Source organism: Zalophus californianus, chromosome 6 (genome assembly GCF_009762305.2).
Source record: "Zalophus californianus isolate mZalCal1 chromosome 6, mZalCal1.pri.v2, whole genome shotgun sequence".
Classification (NCBI taxonomy): Eukaryota; Metazoa; Chordata; class Mammalia; order Carnivora; family Otariidae; genus Zalophus; species Zalophus californianus.
In genome coordinates, this window is record NC_045600.1 from 100,109,368 (window position 1) to 100,125,519 (window position 16,152).

A 16,152-nucleotide genomic window follows, 5' to 3' on the forward strand; every position below is an offset into this window, starting at 1 on the left:
ACTGTCTTTTTTGTTTTTTAAAGATTTTATTTATTTATTTGAGAGAGAGAGACAGCAAGAGAGCACAAGTGGGGAGGAGAGGGAGAAGCAAGCTCCTCACCGAGCAGGGAGCCCGATGTGGGACTCGATCCCAGGACCCCGAGATCATGACCTGAGCTGAAGGCAGATGCTTAGCCGACTGAGCCACCCAGGCGCCCCCAAAGTAGAGACTGTCTTAATCAACTCTGTATCTCCAGCATTAGAACTTAGCAACTTCCTCAATCAACAATTGTTAAGTGGGGTGAATGCAGGAAACACTGCCATGTCATTTACCATTCATTATTGGTTCCATTTAGGTTCCTTCTTAATGACACAATGGGAGGCACCTTAATCTCATTAACATGGTTCCAAATCTCTTTTGGCAGGCTATTTTTAAGAAAGTTTCCTAAGCAAAATTAATCCCTTGAATGCTGTTCACTTCAGCATGCTGGATTACATTTTTGTGCATAGCTTACTTCCAGGAGTCTCTACGCATTAATTCCAGTAACTACAGGTGACCCTCAAACAACCCGGAGGTTAGAGGGGCTGCCCCTTCCCCTACCACACAATCAAAACTCCGTGTCTAACTTCTGCCTCCCCAAAAATTTAACTAATAGCCTACTGTTGACCAGAAGCCTTACTGATAAGCTAAAATATGTGATTAACACATATTTTGTATGTCATATGCATTATATGCTGTATTCTTTTTTAAATTTTTTTAATTAACATATAATGTATTATTTGTTTCAGGGGTACAGGTCTGTGATTCATCAGTCTTACACAATTCACAGCGCTCACCATAGCACATACCCTCCCCAGTGTCCATCTTCCAGCCACCCCATCCCTCCCACCCCCCTCCACTCCAGCAACCCTCAGTTTGTTTCCTGAGATTAAGAGTGTCTCATGGTTTGTCTCCCTCTCTGGTTTCGTCTTGCTCCATTTTTCCTTCCCTTCCCCTATGATCCTCTGCCTTGTTTCTCAAATTCCACATATCAGTGAGATCGTATGATAATTGCCTTTCTCTGATTGACTTATTTCGCTTAGCATAATACCCTCTAGTTCCATCCACGTCGTTGCAAATGGCAAGATTTCATTTTTTTAAAAGATTTTATGTATGTATTCGACAGAGAGAGAGAGAGCACAAGTAGGCAGAGCAGCACGCAGAGGGAGAGGGAGAAGCAGGCTCTCCACTGAACAGGGAGCCCAACGTGGGGCTCAATCCCATGACCCTGGGATCATGATCTGAGCTGAAGGTGCCCCATGGCAAGATTTCATTTTTTCGATGGCTGCATAATATTCCATTGTGTATATATACCATGCCGTCTTTATCCATTCATCTGTTGGTGCACATCTTGGCACTTTCCATAGTTTGGCTATTGTGGACATTGCTGCTGTAAACATTGGGGTGCAGGTGCCCCTTCGGATCCCTACATTTGTATCTTTGGGGTAAATACCCACTAGTGCAATTGCTGGGTCATAGGGTAGCTCTATTTTCAACTTTTTGAGGAACCTCCATACTGTTTTCCAGAGTGGCTGCACCAGCGTGCATTCCCACCAACAGTGTTAGGAGGGTTCCCCTTTCTCCGCATCCTTGCCAACATCTGTCGTTCCCTGACTTGTTAATTTTAGCCATTCTGACTGGTGTGAGGTGGTATCTCATTGAGGTTTTGATTTGGATTTCCCTGATGATCGGTGATGTTGATGTATGCTCTATTCTTACACTAAAGTAAGCTAGAGAAAAGAAAATGTTATGAAGAAAATCATAAGGAAGAGAAAACACATATATGGTACCGAACTGTAAGAAATTCATACATAAGTGGACCCACAGAGTTCAAAACTCTCTTGGTCAAGGGTCAGCCGCACCTGTAAGCCGAGGTTCCAAGACTCTAGTACTTAGAGGACCCTCCCAGGGACACTGAGGCAGCTGTCCATTCAGGAAACATTTTGGGGGAATCTACCATCTGCAGGATGTCATGCTAGCCTGGGTGGGGAGGCAGAACGGAGTCAGAAGCTCAGGGCGCCACAGTGAGGGTCCAGTGCATTTTGACAGGTTTACGAGGTGAGCGATAGAAAACATGGCTTGTGGCTGCCCTCTGGGTCTGTGGTGCTGAGGAGTGGGCAGCCTGGCTTTGCTAGAAAAGGGGCACCACCCAAACAGAGAGGGAGCACAGAAGTCCTCCTTCACAATTTAGCAGATGATCTGCCCTGGGGCTGTGCGTTGGAAGGAGCAAGTGGGATTGTGTCCACCTGAGGAAATGACTTTCTTTCCTACTTTGGGAAGTCTCCTCTGCATTTAGCGAATAGGTACAGACTGAATTCCGCGGCGGGGCGGGGGGCGGGGGGGAAGCGTTCCTTTTTCTTTCTTGAATCTCTTTTCCCTTTTACTCCAGGTTGTGGGGTGTGTCCAGGGCACACTGCCAGCCCTGAATCGAGATAAAGCTGATCCTATCGGGTCTTTTAACCGCTTCTGTGTGGCCAGATATCATAGCCCCATTTTCCCGAGGATCCCACGGACCTAGAACCTATAAGAGAAGCTCAAAGCACCTGAACCCCATCTTCCTCAGAACCTTGGCTCCTTTCAAACCCCAGCTCCAGCCCATCTAGTAACACAATAACCTGACTTAGTGCCTGCTTATCTGTTCTTCCTTTCTGCCTCCCTGAGTCATGTTCTCCTGTCAGTCAGTGGGGTGGCCCTTGCTGTCTGCTGGGACATTTCTCTTCTGGGAAGCCTTAGAGTCCCATGCTGGGTGCTGAGCGAGCAAGGACATGATTTCCAGGAGCTACAGCCTAATGAGAAGACAAAGCTGATACTTCGCAGAGGTAAACACCACCATATAAAATAAGTGAAAGGGGGCATCTGCCAATTTGTTAATTCAGTTTAAAATGGTTGGATTCTGGCTACCCGGGCCCTCCTCTGACCCTACTGTTAGGACTGTAGGGGGTCCCCGAGCCTCCATCCAAGTTAATGCTAAACTCCCCTGGATTCTTCCAGATTCTCCCTGATAAGCCTGGCTTAGTTTCTCTGTTCCCTATTGATAGAACTCCTAGCCCTTCCCACAAACATCTAAGGATTTTTAATTCAAAACTCAGGGGATGCAAGCAAAGCTATTTGCCCAGCAGGGAGGCTCAACTCCTGAGTCTTACTGTTTCTGAAGTAGCAAAGATAGCTGTGGTCATCATGGGAACTCAGGCCTGTGTTGGACGTTCTTATGATCTGGTTTCATGTTGCTTTTATTTTTGATGGTCGAGAAAGGTGAGTGCCCTCATCATTTTCAGAAAGTGCTTGGGACTTCTAACTGTCCTCCCGTCATCCTGAACTCTCAGATATATTTGCCTCCAGGATCCTCTGGCTCTGCCTTTTCGTCTCAGCAGGGGTAAAAGAAACCTTATAATGAAGGGGTTCTGGGCTCCGGGTCTGGGTTCCTGCCTTGAAAAGAGCCTGGTTCCCCGGCACTCTGGGGCTGGGCCCTCCCACTTGCCGGTGCTCTCTACTTTCTCTTCAAGGCCAACGTGGACTTAAAGGGTGGAAGGTGTGACCATACCAAATGTCCCTCCGAGTGGCTGCTGCAGGTTGCCTGGCTCATGATTTCCCTGTACCTCCAGCCATCCCGTCCCCTGGCCTCCACCTCCTGGTCTCAGCTGCAGCTCATCCCTCAGCCCTGCAGTGCTCCCGCTGACCACCTACAACGCAGTCTCTTCCAGGGCACAGAGAAGGGGACAATTTCAGGTCTTTTCTCTGGTCTACCCATCTGGCAACATTACCAGCATCAGTACTTTTGCTTGGTCCAGAGTTCAAGAATGTTACTTGTACCGTCCTTGAGCTATTCTGTGAGTAAAAGAGGCCTTTGTGGGCTGGCGGGAGCCTCTGTAACCCTCATCAAGGGCCTACATATGCCAGGTATTAAGCCAAGTCTTTCATACGTGTTACCATGTTTAATCCTCACAGCCATCCTATAAAATAGGTATCGGTATTAGTCCCAGTTACACAAAGGAAGTCAGTGCAGCATAGACAGATTACAGAATTTGCCCATGATCACGCAGCTAGAAAGTGACAGAGCCAGGATTCAGACCTCGCTCTGTCTTGCCAAAACCCGGGTAAGCCTGTAACTACTACTCCCTTGGTATTACTAATATGAAGGTTATCTCAGCCTATATCTACATCTTGTTAATGTATCTAGCCATGTATCAGCCATATATCTACAATTTGTTAATGTTTTTAAAATTTAAATTCAATTAACATAGAGTATATTATTAGTTTCAGGGGAAGACTTTAGTGATTCATCAGTTGCATATAACACCCAGTGCTCATTACTTCACGTGCCCTCCTTAGTGCCCGTCACCCAATTACCCCATCCCCCCACCTACCTCCCCTCCAGCAGCCCTCAGTTTGTTTCCTAGAGTTAAGAGTCTCTTATGGTTTGTCTCCCTTTCTGATTTTGTCTTATTTTACAAGGTGTTAATGTTATATTAGCAAATATTTAGCAAATAAGCATGGATACCTATTTTGGTTACCTTAACAATCAAATATTCAAAATATTTTCTTTTTATTGAGAGATTCTGTGGTATGATTTTTACGGGAAAGAAGGTGGGACTTTGAGGGGCCCGTCAAAGAAAAGTCATATATAAAGAAATTGGATAGATTTTTGTAGATTGAGATACCCAAACAAGCGTTTGCCCTTTAATCCTGTTTGCCTCAGAAATGTCACAGCTCAAAACCGAGAGCCACACAGACTCTGAATGATGGTAGCTGACAGAAGACAGAGCCAGTGGAGTAGGGCCAATAAAAGCGGGAGCACAGATGACCCGATATGGCTCCCTTGCCGTTGGCCCGTCTCCATCTATAGTCAGAAACAGACAGACGAGGTCCAAAAAAAGAAAAGACCTAAGTTCCCTAGGCTGTACTGGGGGCCGCATGAACAATTCTTGTAGTTAGAAGGTAACTGTGACCGATCTCCGTTATTATGCTATTGTCTTCAGATGAAGCCCGCATTTTGGAATCAGTTAAGATTTCTGCTTTGCCGGCTCTGCCCCCCCCCCGCCCCCCCCCCGCCCCCCCCCCGATCCCCCCGCCCCCCCCCATAAGGCTCGGCCTACAGGGGGCGCTGGAGGGAGCCGGTGGGGCTGGACGCGGGATTTCCTGCTTGCTTGCTGTCCGTCACTTCCTGCTTCTGTGAGCATCACCATGTCAACGCCTGTTTATCTCCCAGGGGAAGTTTCTTTATGTAACTGCACTGAATCCAGGTACAGTAATGGTGGGCAGAGACGTCAGCCACCTCGGGAGAGGTTGGGATCTCAGCCTGGGGCTCCTCCTCCAATGTCAGAGACCCCAGCACCAGTTGAGTAGCTGGTGGTGTACCCATCTGAGAGGTCTTGAGTTTCAGCTTGTTGGCAGCCTTCTTCCCAAATTTTAAATTAAAAAATTCCCCAATCTTTTCTTCCTTCCTCCAGCCTGAATCCTGGCTCTGTCACTTTCTAGCTGCGTGATCATGGGCAGCCTAGGAGTGGTAGCTACTTCCAGCAATTTCTACTTCCCTAATTTAGGGTGTTCTAACACCCCCTCCCTCTGCCCTACAGTTATCTATTAAACTTTATATCTAGTTAAGTTCTTTATATTAAATTTGCTCCCTCAAATATTTGGCCAGGAATGCTTTGTTAGAGCGGGGGTTGGGTTCAGGAGAGAAACAGTGGCAAACAGAGTGAGCAGCTTCGAAGAAGGCATTTTCCACCCTGTGTTTTCCAAACCACCCCATGGGGTTCTTACTGAAGTCCGGAGGTCCATAGCACTAGTCCATTCCTTCCACTGCCAAGACCTTAGACTCACAGACATCAGTGAGAACTGGAACCCTGTGGGTATTTCTACAACTCACAGATTATTAACAATAATGAATGACAGGTAAATGGATTTTTTTTTAAGCAATTGTCATTTGGAGAACAAACTCTGGTTTTTAAGTAAAAACTTTTTCTAAGTAAAAAAAGGGGTTTTTTTAAGCAATGTTTTTTCTAAGTAAAAAAGGGGTTTTTTTTTGTAAAAACTTTTTTTTAAGTATAAAAAAGTTTTTGTTTTTATTGCTTCACTCTTGTAATGTTCAGGGAACAAAAGAGGAGTGATACTTGGATTCCAGGGGCGTGCCTGTGTTTCTATGGTTCTTTGCTAAGGGGTGTGGAGTGGGAAAGCTTTCAAGTTCTTGTGTGAGCTTTGACAGGTTTTGGGGTTTTTTTTTAGATTTTATTTATTTATTTGACAGAGAGAGACATAGTGAGAGAGGGAACACAAGCAGGGGGAGTGGGAGAGGGAGAAGCAGACTCCCGCTGAGCAGGGAGCCCGATGTGGGACTCTATCCCAGGACCCTGGGATCATGACCTGAGCCGAAGGCAGCCGCTTAACGACTGAGCCACCCAGGTGCCCCGAGCATTGACAGGTTTTTATGAATGGTTTTGTGGCAGGAGAGCATGGTTACAAACTGGGCTGTTCTGGTTGAAATACCTGTTTGCTGGGCACCTGGATGGCTCAGTCGGTTAAGCGTCCGAATCTTGGTTTTGGCTCAGGTCACGATCTCAGGGTCCTGGGATCGAGCCCCATGTGGGGCTCCCTGCTCAGCGGGGTGCCTGCTTCTCCCTCTCCTTCTGCCATGCCCTCTGCTTGTTCTTGCTCTCTCTGTGTCAAATAAATAAATGAAATCTTAAATAAAAAAAAAAAAAACACGAAAGAAATACCTGCTTGAAGATACTGCCGGCATTTTCTTACTGCCTTATTCACCCCCCTGAATGATTAGTTCTTGAGAATATGTTCCTGAATACTTGTGAGCTTGTGCTCTTATCTGAGAGCAGGAAGTTGGAAGGTGAGTGATAGAGCCACCTGCGGCTCTCTCCTTTGCAGAGACTGAGGAGGAGCCTGAGACTGTCTGTGGACCTCCTGTGAATATCAGAAACCATATTTTGGAGGGGTTAGAAGAAGGGGATATGGTGTTCACATTTGCTTCTATTGGATTCCAATCAATCTTCCCTTGGAGACATATACACCCTGGCAAGTGATCTTTCCTAAGCAAGAACAAAACTATTAAAAAGGTGAGAATTTTCTTAATCTTTCATTTTTTTTCTTCTTCTTAGAGTCCCATAAAAAGTTACGAACAAGAAGGACACCATATTATGCTTAGAAAGAGGACACAACAAAGGAAAACAGTCTTTGTCGGGAGGATTTGTCACATTTTGTTTCTCTCCTGTAAGGGATTTTTTTCTTTTTTTTTTTTTTCTTTTTAAAAGATTTATTTATTTATTTTGAGAGAGTGAGAATGAGAGAGAGAGAGAGAGTACATGAGAGCAGGGAGGGTCAGAGGGAGAAGCAGGCCCCTCGCCGAGCAGGGAGCCCAATGCGGGACTCGATCCCGGGACTCCAGGATCATGACCTGAGCCGAAGGCAGTTGCTTAACCAACTGAGCCACCCAGGCGCCTGGGATTTTTTTCTTTATATCATCTGGTTTTCTTTAATGGTATCCAGAACCCTGTATTGTATTATTTAAAAGGTGGCTATGGTTTGAAGGAAGAAGTATTGGCCTTGCAGACAAAAAAACTGGGGATGAGTCCCGTATTTGCTTCTTAAAACATACATGATACTTGGCAAGTTATTTAGCATTTGTTTTCCTATCTGTGAAAGAGGCCTAGTAATATTCCACTTCAGGTACGTTGTGAAGATTAAATTGGACAATGTAAAGAAATATTTCTGGCCCATAGAAAGCACTCATTAATTATTGTATATGCATAGCTCTGTGTGTCTCTGAGTGTAGATATATTTTAAAATTTGGATTGACTGAGTTATCTCTATGAATGATTCCAATGCATTTGTTGGATCATATCCAATTTTTTGTACTTCTTTAAGAACATTTTTTTAAAAGGGTGGCTAGATACCACATCTAACCAATGAATTTTTTAAAATTTTTTTATTGTTATGTTAATCACCATACATTACATCATTAGTTTGTGATGTAGTGTTCCATGATTCATTGTTTGTGCATAACACCCAGTGCTCCACGCAGAGCGTGCCCTCTTTAATACCCATCACCAGGCTAACCCATCCCCCCACCCCCCTCCCCTCTAGAACCCTCAGTTTGTTTCTCAGAGTCCATCGTCTCTCATGGTTCGTCTCCCCCTCCGACTTACTCCCCTTCATTCTTCCCCTCCTGCTATCTTCTTCTTCTTCTTAACATATATTGCATTATTTGTTTCAGAGGTACAGATCTGTGATTCAACAGTCTTGCACAATTCACAGCACTCACCATAGCACATACCCTCCCCAATGTCTATCACCCAGCCACCCCATCCCTCCCACCCCCCACCACTCCAGCAACCCTCAGTTTGTTTCCTGAGATTAAGAATTCCTCATATCATTGAGGTCATATGATACATGTCTTTCTCTGATTGACTTATTTCACTCAGCATAACACCCTCCAGTTCCATCCACATCGTTGCAAATTAACCAATGAATTCTATGTGGTGAAAGCAGCCTAATACACAAATTGCCAAACACAAGCAAGAAATGTACTTTTTATTTTATTTATTTTTAAAAGTTTAATTATTTTTAAATCATCTCCACACTCAACGTGGAGCTCAAACTCATGACCCTGAGATCAAGAGTTGCATGCTGTCCCAACTGAGCCAGCCAGATGCCCCTATACTTTTTCTTTTAAAAGGATTTAAATCTTTGGATTTTTAGAACAGATGGCTGAGAGTCTGAATTTCATGGAGTGTCTCTCTAAACTGATTAGGAGTTCTAGGCCCCAGATAAGAGCTATGTTAGAAACAGGGTGGTAAAGGTTTGGACGGGGGAGGTGATGGAATGAAAGGCGGGCAGGGACTTCCTCTTACTCCTTACACCTCAACGTCAGCAGGTGCTCAGTTCCGCTTCCCTTTCCTTTTCTCTTGGGGCAGAGGTGGGGCCAGATCCTGATCCCAGCATGAATGGCTTGTTTGTAGGGTCAGATTATAGACCTCTGTCAACAAGCCAGGGATAAGAGGTTCCTAGGCAGGTCTTGACTGAGGATGTTTGTCTAGAGAAGAAATATCCCTTTGGAGTTGAGCTTGATGTTCCTGTGAATACATTCAGGGTTAGTTTGTAATTGAAGGCATTTTGTTCTGTCCAAGGATTCCATCCATCTCCTCCTTCCCTGTGCCCCAACTCTGCTGGTTTCTCATTCCGTGAAGATGGTTTGGTGGAAGAAGAAGCCCTTTCAGCAGCATCACCTGTGGGCCCTGGGCTGCTATATGCTGCTGGCCGTGGTTGCTCTGAGGTTTTCTCTCAGGTTGAAATGTGACTTTGAGTCCCTGGATCTGGAGTCCAGGGACTTTCGGAGCCAGCACTGTAGGGACATCTTGTACAAGTCCCTGAAGCTGCCAGCAAAGAGATCCATCAACTGTTCTGGAATCATCCGAGGGGACCAGCAGGCAGTGACAGAGGCTCTCCTGGACAACCTGGAGGTCAAGAAGAAGCGGGAGCCCTTCACAGACACCGACTACCTTAACATGACCAGAGACTGTGAGCACTTTAAGGCCGAAAGGAAGTTCATACGGTTCCCTCTGAGCAAAGAAGAGTTAGACTTCCCTATTGCATACTCTATGGTGGTCCACGAGAAGATTGAGAACTTTGAAAGACTGCTGCGAGCTTTGTATGCCCCTCAGAACATATACTGTGTCCACGTGGATGAGAAATCCCCAGAAACTTTCAAAGAGGCAGTCAAGGCGATTGTGTCGTGCTTCCCAAATGTCTTCATAGCCAGTAAGTTGGTTCGGGTGGTTTATGCCTCCTGGTCCAGGGTGCAGGCTGACCTAAACTGTATGGAGGACTTGCTCCAGAGCTCAGTGCCATGGAGATACTTACTGAATACATGTGGGACGGACTTTCCTATAAAGACCAATGCCGAGATGGTCCTGGCCCTCAAGATGTTGAATGGGAAGAACAGTATGGAGTCAGAAATACCTACTGAGTACAAAAGGTCTCGCTGGACATATCACTATGAGGTGACAGACACATTGTACATAACCAGCAAGATGAAGGATCCTCCCCCGGATAATATACCTATGTTCACAGGGAATGCCTATATTGTGGCTTCTCGAGAATTTGTCCAGCACGTCTTGGAGAACCCCAAGTCCCAACGACTGATCGAGTGGGTGAAAGACACCTATAGCCCTGATGAACATCTGTGGGCCACCCTTCAGCGTGCACCATGGATGCCGGGTTCTGTTCCCTACCACCCCAAGTTTCACATCTCCGACATGACAGCCATTGCCAGGCTGGTCAAGTGGCAAGGCCATGAGGGAGACATCAGTATGGGGGCACCTTATGCACCTTGCTCTGGAACCCACCAGCGGTCTGTCTGTGTTTATGGGACGGGGGACCTGCATTGGATTCTTCAAAACCATCACCTGTTGGCTAACAAGTTTGACCCAAAGGTGGATGACAATGTTCTTCAGTGCTTAGAAGAGTACTTACGTTATAAGGCCATCTATGGGACTAAACTCTGAGATACCCTATCAGAGAAGTGCTACCTGTGGGGCAGGAACATGTGCAAACATGCCCAGGGGGTGCTGGGACAGTGAGGTGGGGGACCAGGGCTCTGGAATTCTTGGCATCCCCAAGTCAGGGGGTTGCTATGGGAGTGTGGGTAAGTAGATCTCCTGCCTTACAACTTGCTGTCCCGGGTGAACACTGGGTGTGCACTCACCCCACTCCTAATAGCTTCCCCACTGACATTCTCACAGAGTCAGAGTAAGAGCCAGCTATTTGGGAGAGGAAGGGAGGGCAGTGTGGCAGGGGACCCGGATTTCAGTTGAATGCTTGGTGTCTGCTTTTCTACTCTGTGGAGACGCTGGTTCTAATAATTCTAGGCTTGGTAGTGGGGGTGGGGTGGGACTTTAATGGAAAGAGAGGGCCTTTTGTATTATTAACTTAAAAATAAATAGCTCTTGATTCAAAGCCCTTACCTCTGCTTTTTGTCTAGTAAGCCAGAAATAAGATAAAAGTGGAACACTTTTTCTCGTAACTAATCTCCATTATTCCAAAGCGCTCATGGCAGGGTGTCTAAATAGCAGATTCAAAAGAATATAGAGGAACAGAACTGATTCTTTCATTATTAAAAGCCCTCCTCATTTCGTTTACATTGACAGATTTATGACTTCTCTGTAAGGGAAAAAGCAGGGCAGTTTAACCAATGTGACCACCCATATCCTTATGAGACAGTTAACAGCACTAATTTGCCAGCTTCACAGCCAAAGCTTAATGTTCTATAACAAAGATAATAGCAATTTAGGTAAGGCCACCATATAATTTATTGTCCAAACGGGAACACATTTCAGTGGGGGCAGGGTGCTGCACTAGTAATAGTTATGTTGGGAAACAAGAATGAACTAGGACCATCTTGCTAAAGCAGGAAGCCTGGGCATCCCAAGTTAGGCCTTGTCAGTCAAACGTCTGTCTGAAGTATAGGAATGGGAGTGTCACTATTTGTAGTTCTGGGATTTATACATTTCCTTGTGGGGAGACCCGTTGTGTGTGCACCACCGTCCAACCTCTCCCCCACCCCCAACAAATGTTACCCAGTGAAAGGTTTCTTTCTGAAGCTCCAGAGACAAGTATCAGACAATTGGAAGGCAACTGGCTCTTTGTCTGTGAGGGGCGGGGGATGTTCTATAAAAAGACAGGCATATCTTATACAGAGCGCAGCTGATCTTCTGCTTGCACTGTGCTCTGGAAAAGGGATGGATGCACAAGTTGAATGATCCTGTGAGGTCATGATGTCACTAACGTGTTCATCTCTGATTGTGATTCACTTAATCAAGTTTTCTCTCAGTCGACTTTCCCTGCCATCCACGTATTCTGACACAGTTATCACTGTGTCTGACACAGTGACTCTTTTGTTTGTCAGTTGTTACTTGTAAGGTCGTACCCCCCGGTGATGGGCACCGCCACCCCACCTTACCTACGCCGCAGTACTTTTCCTCTTCGCCGGCTCCCAGCCCCGCCAGAGACGACCAGTGAATAGTCACGTGCTCAGCAGATGAGCCCTGTGAGGTCCGTCCCCAGCTGTGGGGATCATGGGCCTCTCCAGCTACTAGCCTTTGTGACTGTCCTTGTTCCTCCTGGGGGGTGGGGGGGGGTGGAAGGTGGTGCCCTGCTGCTGTGGGAAGTGGGCACATGTTCCCCTGCGTGCGGGTGTTCTGAGAAAAGAACTCAGGTCTTTGGTCTCATGGTCAACTTCCTCTATAAATTTTAGTGTGAAATAAATTGTAATTTTGAAATATAAATTAAAAAGATAAAAATGTGATCTTGTTATTTTGGGGGGGGGAATAAGTTGTTGGAATTTTCCACGCACTGAAATTTTCTCTAGAAATATATTCGGGTGAATAGGAGGTGCTCTTTATTTAATAACAGGAGGTCTTCATATCAGAAGGGTCAAATTTCTCCCTCATTTGTTTAGTGAAATCATACGATTAAAATCATACGATTTTACTATCGAAATCATACGATTTTTCGAAATCATACGATTAAACTATCATATCTATTGATTTTTCCTTTCTGAGTCATACGATTAAACTATCGTAATCATACGATTTTCAAAATCATACGATTAAACTATCATATCTATTGATTTTTCGAAATCATACGATTAAACTATCATATCTATTGATTTTTCCTTTCTGAGTCATACGATTAAACTATCGTAATCATATGATTTTCGAAATCATACGATTAAATTATATCTATTGATTTTTCGAAATCATACGATTAAACTATCATATCTATTGATTTTTCCTTTCTGAGTCATACCTGTTCCTTTAAACTTTGATCAAGAACAATCATAAGTGAGTTGAGCAATGATGTTTGTATTACCTCTCAAAGTTTGAATATTTCCTCTCTTTGATTTGGTAAGCATTGCTTTAATAACTATATTTTGTTGCACACTCTGCCTATTGTAATCTTTGCTCTTGATTGAGTGAAAATTTAAGGAAGGAAGAAAAGGTAGTTGGTAACAATCCCAACAGTTGTTTGGAAACAAATGGCCTGATTTATATGGGGAGATCAAGTATTTGCATTAAAAATGGAAAGAACGGGGCACCTGGGTGGCTCAGCTGATTAAGCCTCTGCCTTTGACTCAGGTCATGATCTCAGGGTCCTGGCATTGAGCCCCACATCGGGCTCCCTGTTCAGCGGGGAGTCTGCTTCTCCCTCTCCCTCTGCCTGCCACTCCCGCTGCTTGTGCTCTCTCTCTCGCTCGCTCTCTTAAATAAATAAAATCTTTAGAGAAAATTTAAAAATAAAAATGGAAAGAACAATTAAATACACTGCCTACCTTAAGTACCTTAATTGGACTGAAGGCCTGTTCTTCTTTCTTCCATTCATTCAGTCATTTATTACAAAGATGCTTAAGATATAGTTCCCATCTCTGTGAAGCCTCTGACAAGGATTGACATAACTCCTGTGTTCATTCCACAAATATTAACTAAGCTCTTACTATTTACTGGGCATTGTTCATGACACTGGGGGATAGAGCAGTCAACAAAACAGAAATCCTCAAGCTCCTGTTGTTCACATACTGTCAGGAAACTGGCTGCCAACAGATAAGTCATACATACTTACGTTAGAAGGAGGCGGTGCTAGAGAGAAATTGAAGGAAGTGATGGAGACCTTAGGAGAGTGGGGTGGAAAAGGGAGAGTGCTTAACATTGTAAAAGCTGTGGGCAGGGAGGCCCTCGATGAAAAAGTGGCTTTTGAGTCAAGATCTGAAGAGGATGAAGGTATGATCCATGATGATAAATGGGGGAAGAGCCTCTAGGCCAAGAGGAGACTTGCAAGGCCCTGAAGTAGGAGCTGGTCTGCCTCATTTGAGGAATGGCAAGGAGGCCATGGAGTAGGGTAACAGTACAGGGAGAAGGGGCTACTTCCCTATTACATGGAATTTGTCTTTGAGCAAAATGGGCCACCCGAAGGTTTTGAGCAGAGGACTGACATGATCTGGTTAACATTTTAATGCACCGAGAACAGACTGGCAGGGGGTTTGGTTGTGTGTGTGTGGGGGGGGAAGGGAGGCCAGCTAGGAGGTTATGGCAGTAATCCTGGCACCTAGTGATGTTGGCTTAGACCAGGGTTACAGAAGTGGAGATGGTGAGAATGCTCAGATTCTGGAAATGCCCTGAAGGTTGTCTGAGGATTTGCTGACAGGTTGTTTGTTTATGAGAGAAATGGCAAAGTTAAGAATGTCTCCAAGGGTTTTGTCCTGATGATCAGTTGGAAGGATAGTTTCCATTAACCAAGATGGGAAATCGGTCAGTGGGTTCTTAGGGGAAGACAGGAGTTTGATGTTGCACATACAAAATTGGAGATGCCTGTTAGACATCTGGGTAGAGATGCTGAGGAGACGAATGTGTGAGGAACCGGAGTGGCAGAAAGATCCAGACTGGAGACACTGTACTGGCATTCCTCCACTTACACAGGGTGCATATGACACTGGATAAGAAAACAGAGAAGAAGCCCCCAGATGAGTTCGGAGGGTCTCCAAAACGAGAGGTCAGGGGATAAGGTGGAACCCATAAAAGAAAGTTGGAACGAAGCAGCTAGTGTGGTAGAAGGCATATTGGGTATGCAGTGTTCTGGAAGCCTAGAGGAGAAAGTGATTTGAGAAAGAGGGAGTTTGATGGTTATGCCTCAAGCGGCTGAAAATCATGGAAGATGATGATGAAGTGACCGTTGGACTTAACAGTGGATGAGAAGATCAGCCTTTGTGGAGCATGGAGGGGAGAACATGATTGGAGTGGTTCAAAGAAGAGTATTAGAACTAATCTGGAATCAGCAAGTATAGATGATTGTTTTGAGTTTTGCTTTAGCCTAAGAGAAGGGGAAAAACTACAGTAACTGAGGGATGAGAAGGTGGTCTTAAAAATTAGAAAAGTGAGAGCGTGTTTGTAGGTTGATGGGAAAGATCTAGTCGAGAGAAAAGGTGTAGGAACGAGAAGGGAGACCAGAGTGGCATCCTTGTGAAGAGAGGGGGTAATTCTGTGGGGGCACAGGAGGAAAGGCTTGTCTTTGACAGAAGCATGAACAACAGTTCGCCCCAGTAACAGGCGTGAAGGCAGGGAGGATGGGCTCGGATGCCCATAGATGGGTCCCTGTGGTGGTGTCAGTTTGTGGAGTGTCATTCTCTCCTTTCATTAACATTTTATCTGAGGTATAATACACATACAGGAAAGTACAAAAATCCCAAATCAGTAGCTCGATAATTTTTACGAAATGAACACACCTGTGTAACTAGAACCCAGGTCGGGAGATGGAACGTTATCGGCAATCCAGAGTGCTCCTGTATCCCTTTCCAGCGACTCTGCATGCTGCTGCAAAAGTACCTGCAGTCCTGACACCATAGATGATCTGGCCTGCCTTTGAACTTCTTGTAAGTACTATATATTCTCTTTTGCTTACGGCTCCTTCACCTCGACATGAGTCCTAACCTGTGTTGCTGTGGGTAGTGGTAGTTCATTTATCCTCCCTGCTGTGCGATACTCCATTATACGAATATACCATAGTTTATTCATTCTAGTGTTCATGAACATTTGGGTTGTTTCTAGCTTTTGTCTGAGTTAGGCTCCTGCGAACCTTCTGGAACCTGTTTTATAGACAACATGTATACATTTCAGTTGGGTACACATCTGGGGAGAAACTCATGGGCCCTATGTATACACATGCTCGACGTTAGTGAATAGTGTCATGCAGTTTTACAACATGACCGACCCATTCAGCTCCCACCAGAAAGGTGTTGAAAGTCCCATTTGCTTCCTCATTACTACAGGCATCCCTTGCTTTTTTGTGTTTCCCTGAATTGTGCTTCTTTTTCACACAAATTGAAGGTTTGTGGCAATTCTACGTCAAGGGAGTCTTGTGCTGTTTTTCCAACAGCGTTTGCTCACTTTATGTCTGCGTCACATGTTGGTAATTCTTGGCACTACTTCAAACTTTTTCATTATTATTATATTTGTTATGGTGATCAGCGGTTTCTTGAGGTGGAGTCTACTGATGAGGATTCTGTTAAGATTGTTGGAATGACAACAAAGGGTTTAGAATATTATTACACTCATTTAGTTGATAAATCAGCGGCCAGA

The 16,152-nt window shown here is 45.0% G+C and overlaps 1 protein-coding gene across 8 annotated transcripts; it reads left to right on the plus strand.

Moving 5' to 3' along the window:
- Positions 1-2,700: 2,700 nt before the first annotated feature.
- Positions 2,701-12,214, plus strand: GCNT3 (glucosaminyl (N-acetyl) transferase 3, mucin type). 8 transcript variants are annotated; one of them, XM_027569262.2, is made up of 4 exons: positions 2,710-2,838; positions 3,523-3,916; positions 6,896-7,083; positions 9,154-12,214. In XM_027569262.2, exon 4 carries the CDS (start codon positions 9,214-9,216, stop codon positions 10,528-10,530), a length of 1,317 nt encoding a protein of 438 aa, XP_027425063.1. In that variant the 5' UTR covers positions 2,710-2,838; positions 3,523-3,916; positions 6,896-7,083; positions 9,154-9,213; the 3' UTR covers positions 10,531-12,214. The 8 variants fall into 8 exon arrangements, with proteins under 8 accessions (XP_027425064.1, XP_027425066.1, XP_027425063.1 ...); XM_027569264.2 differs by lacking the exon at positions 6,896-7,083 and adding an exon at positions 7,126-7,237; XM_027569259.2 differs by having other exon boundaries at positions 3,523-3,846.
- Positions 12,215-16,152: the final 3,938 nt, after the last annotated feature.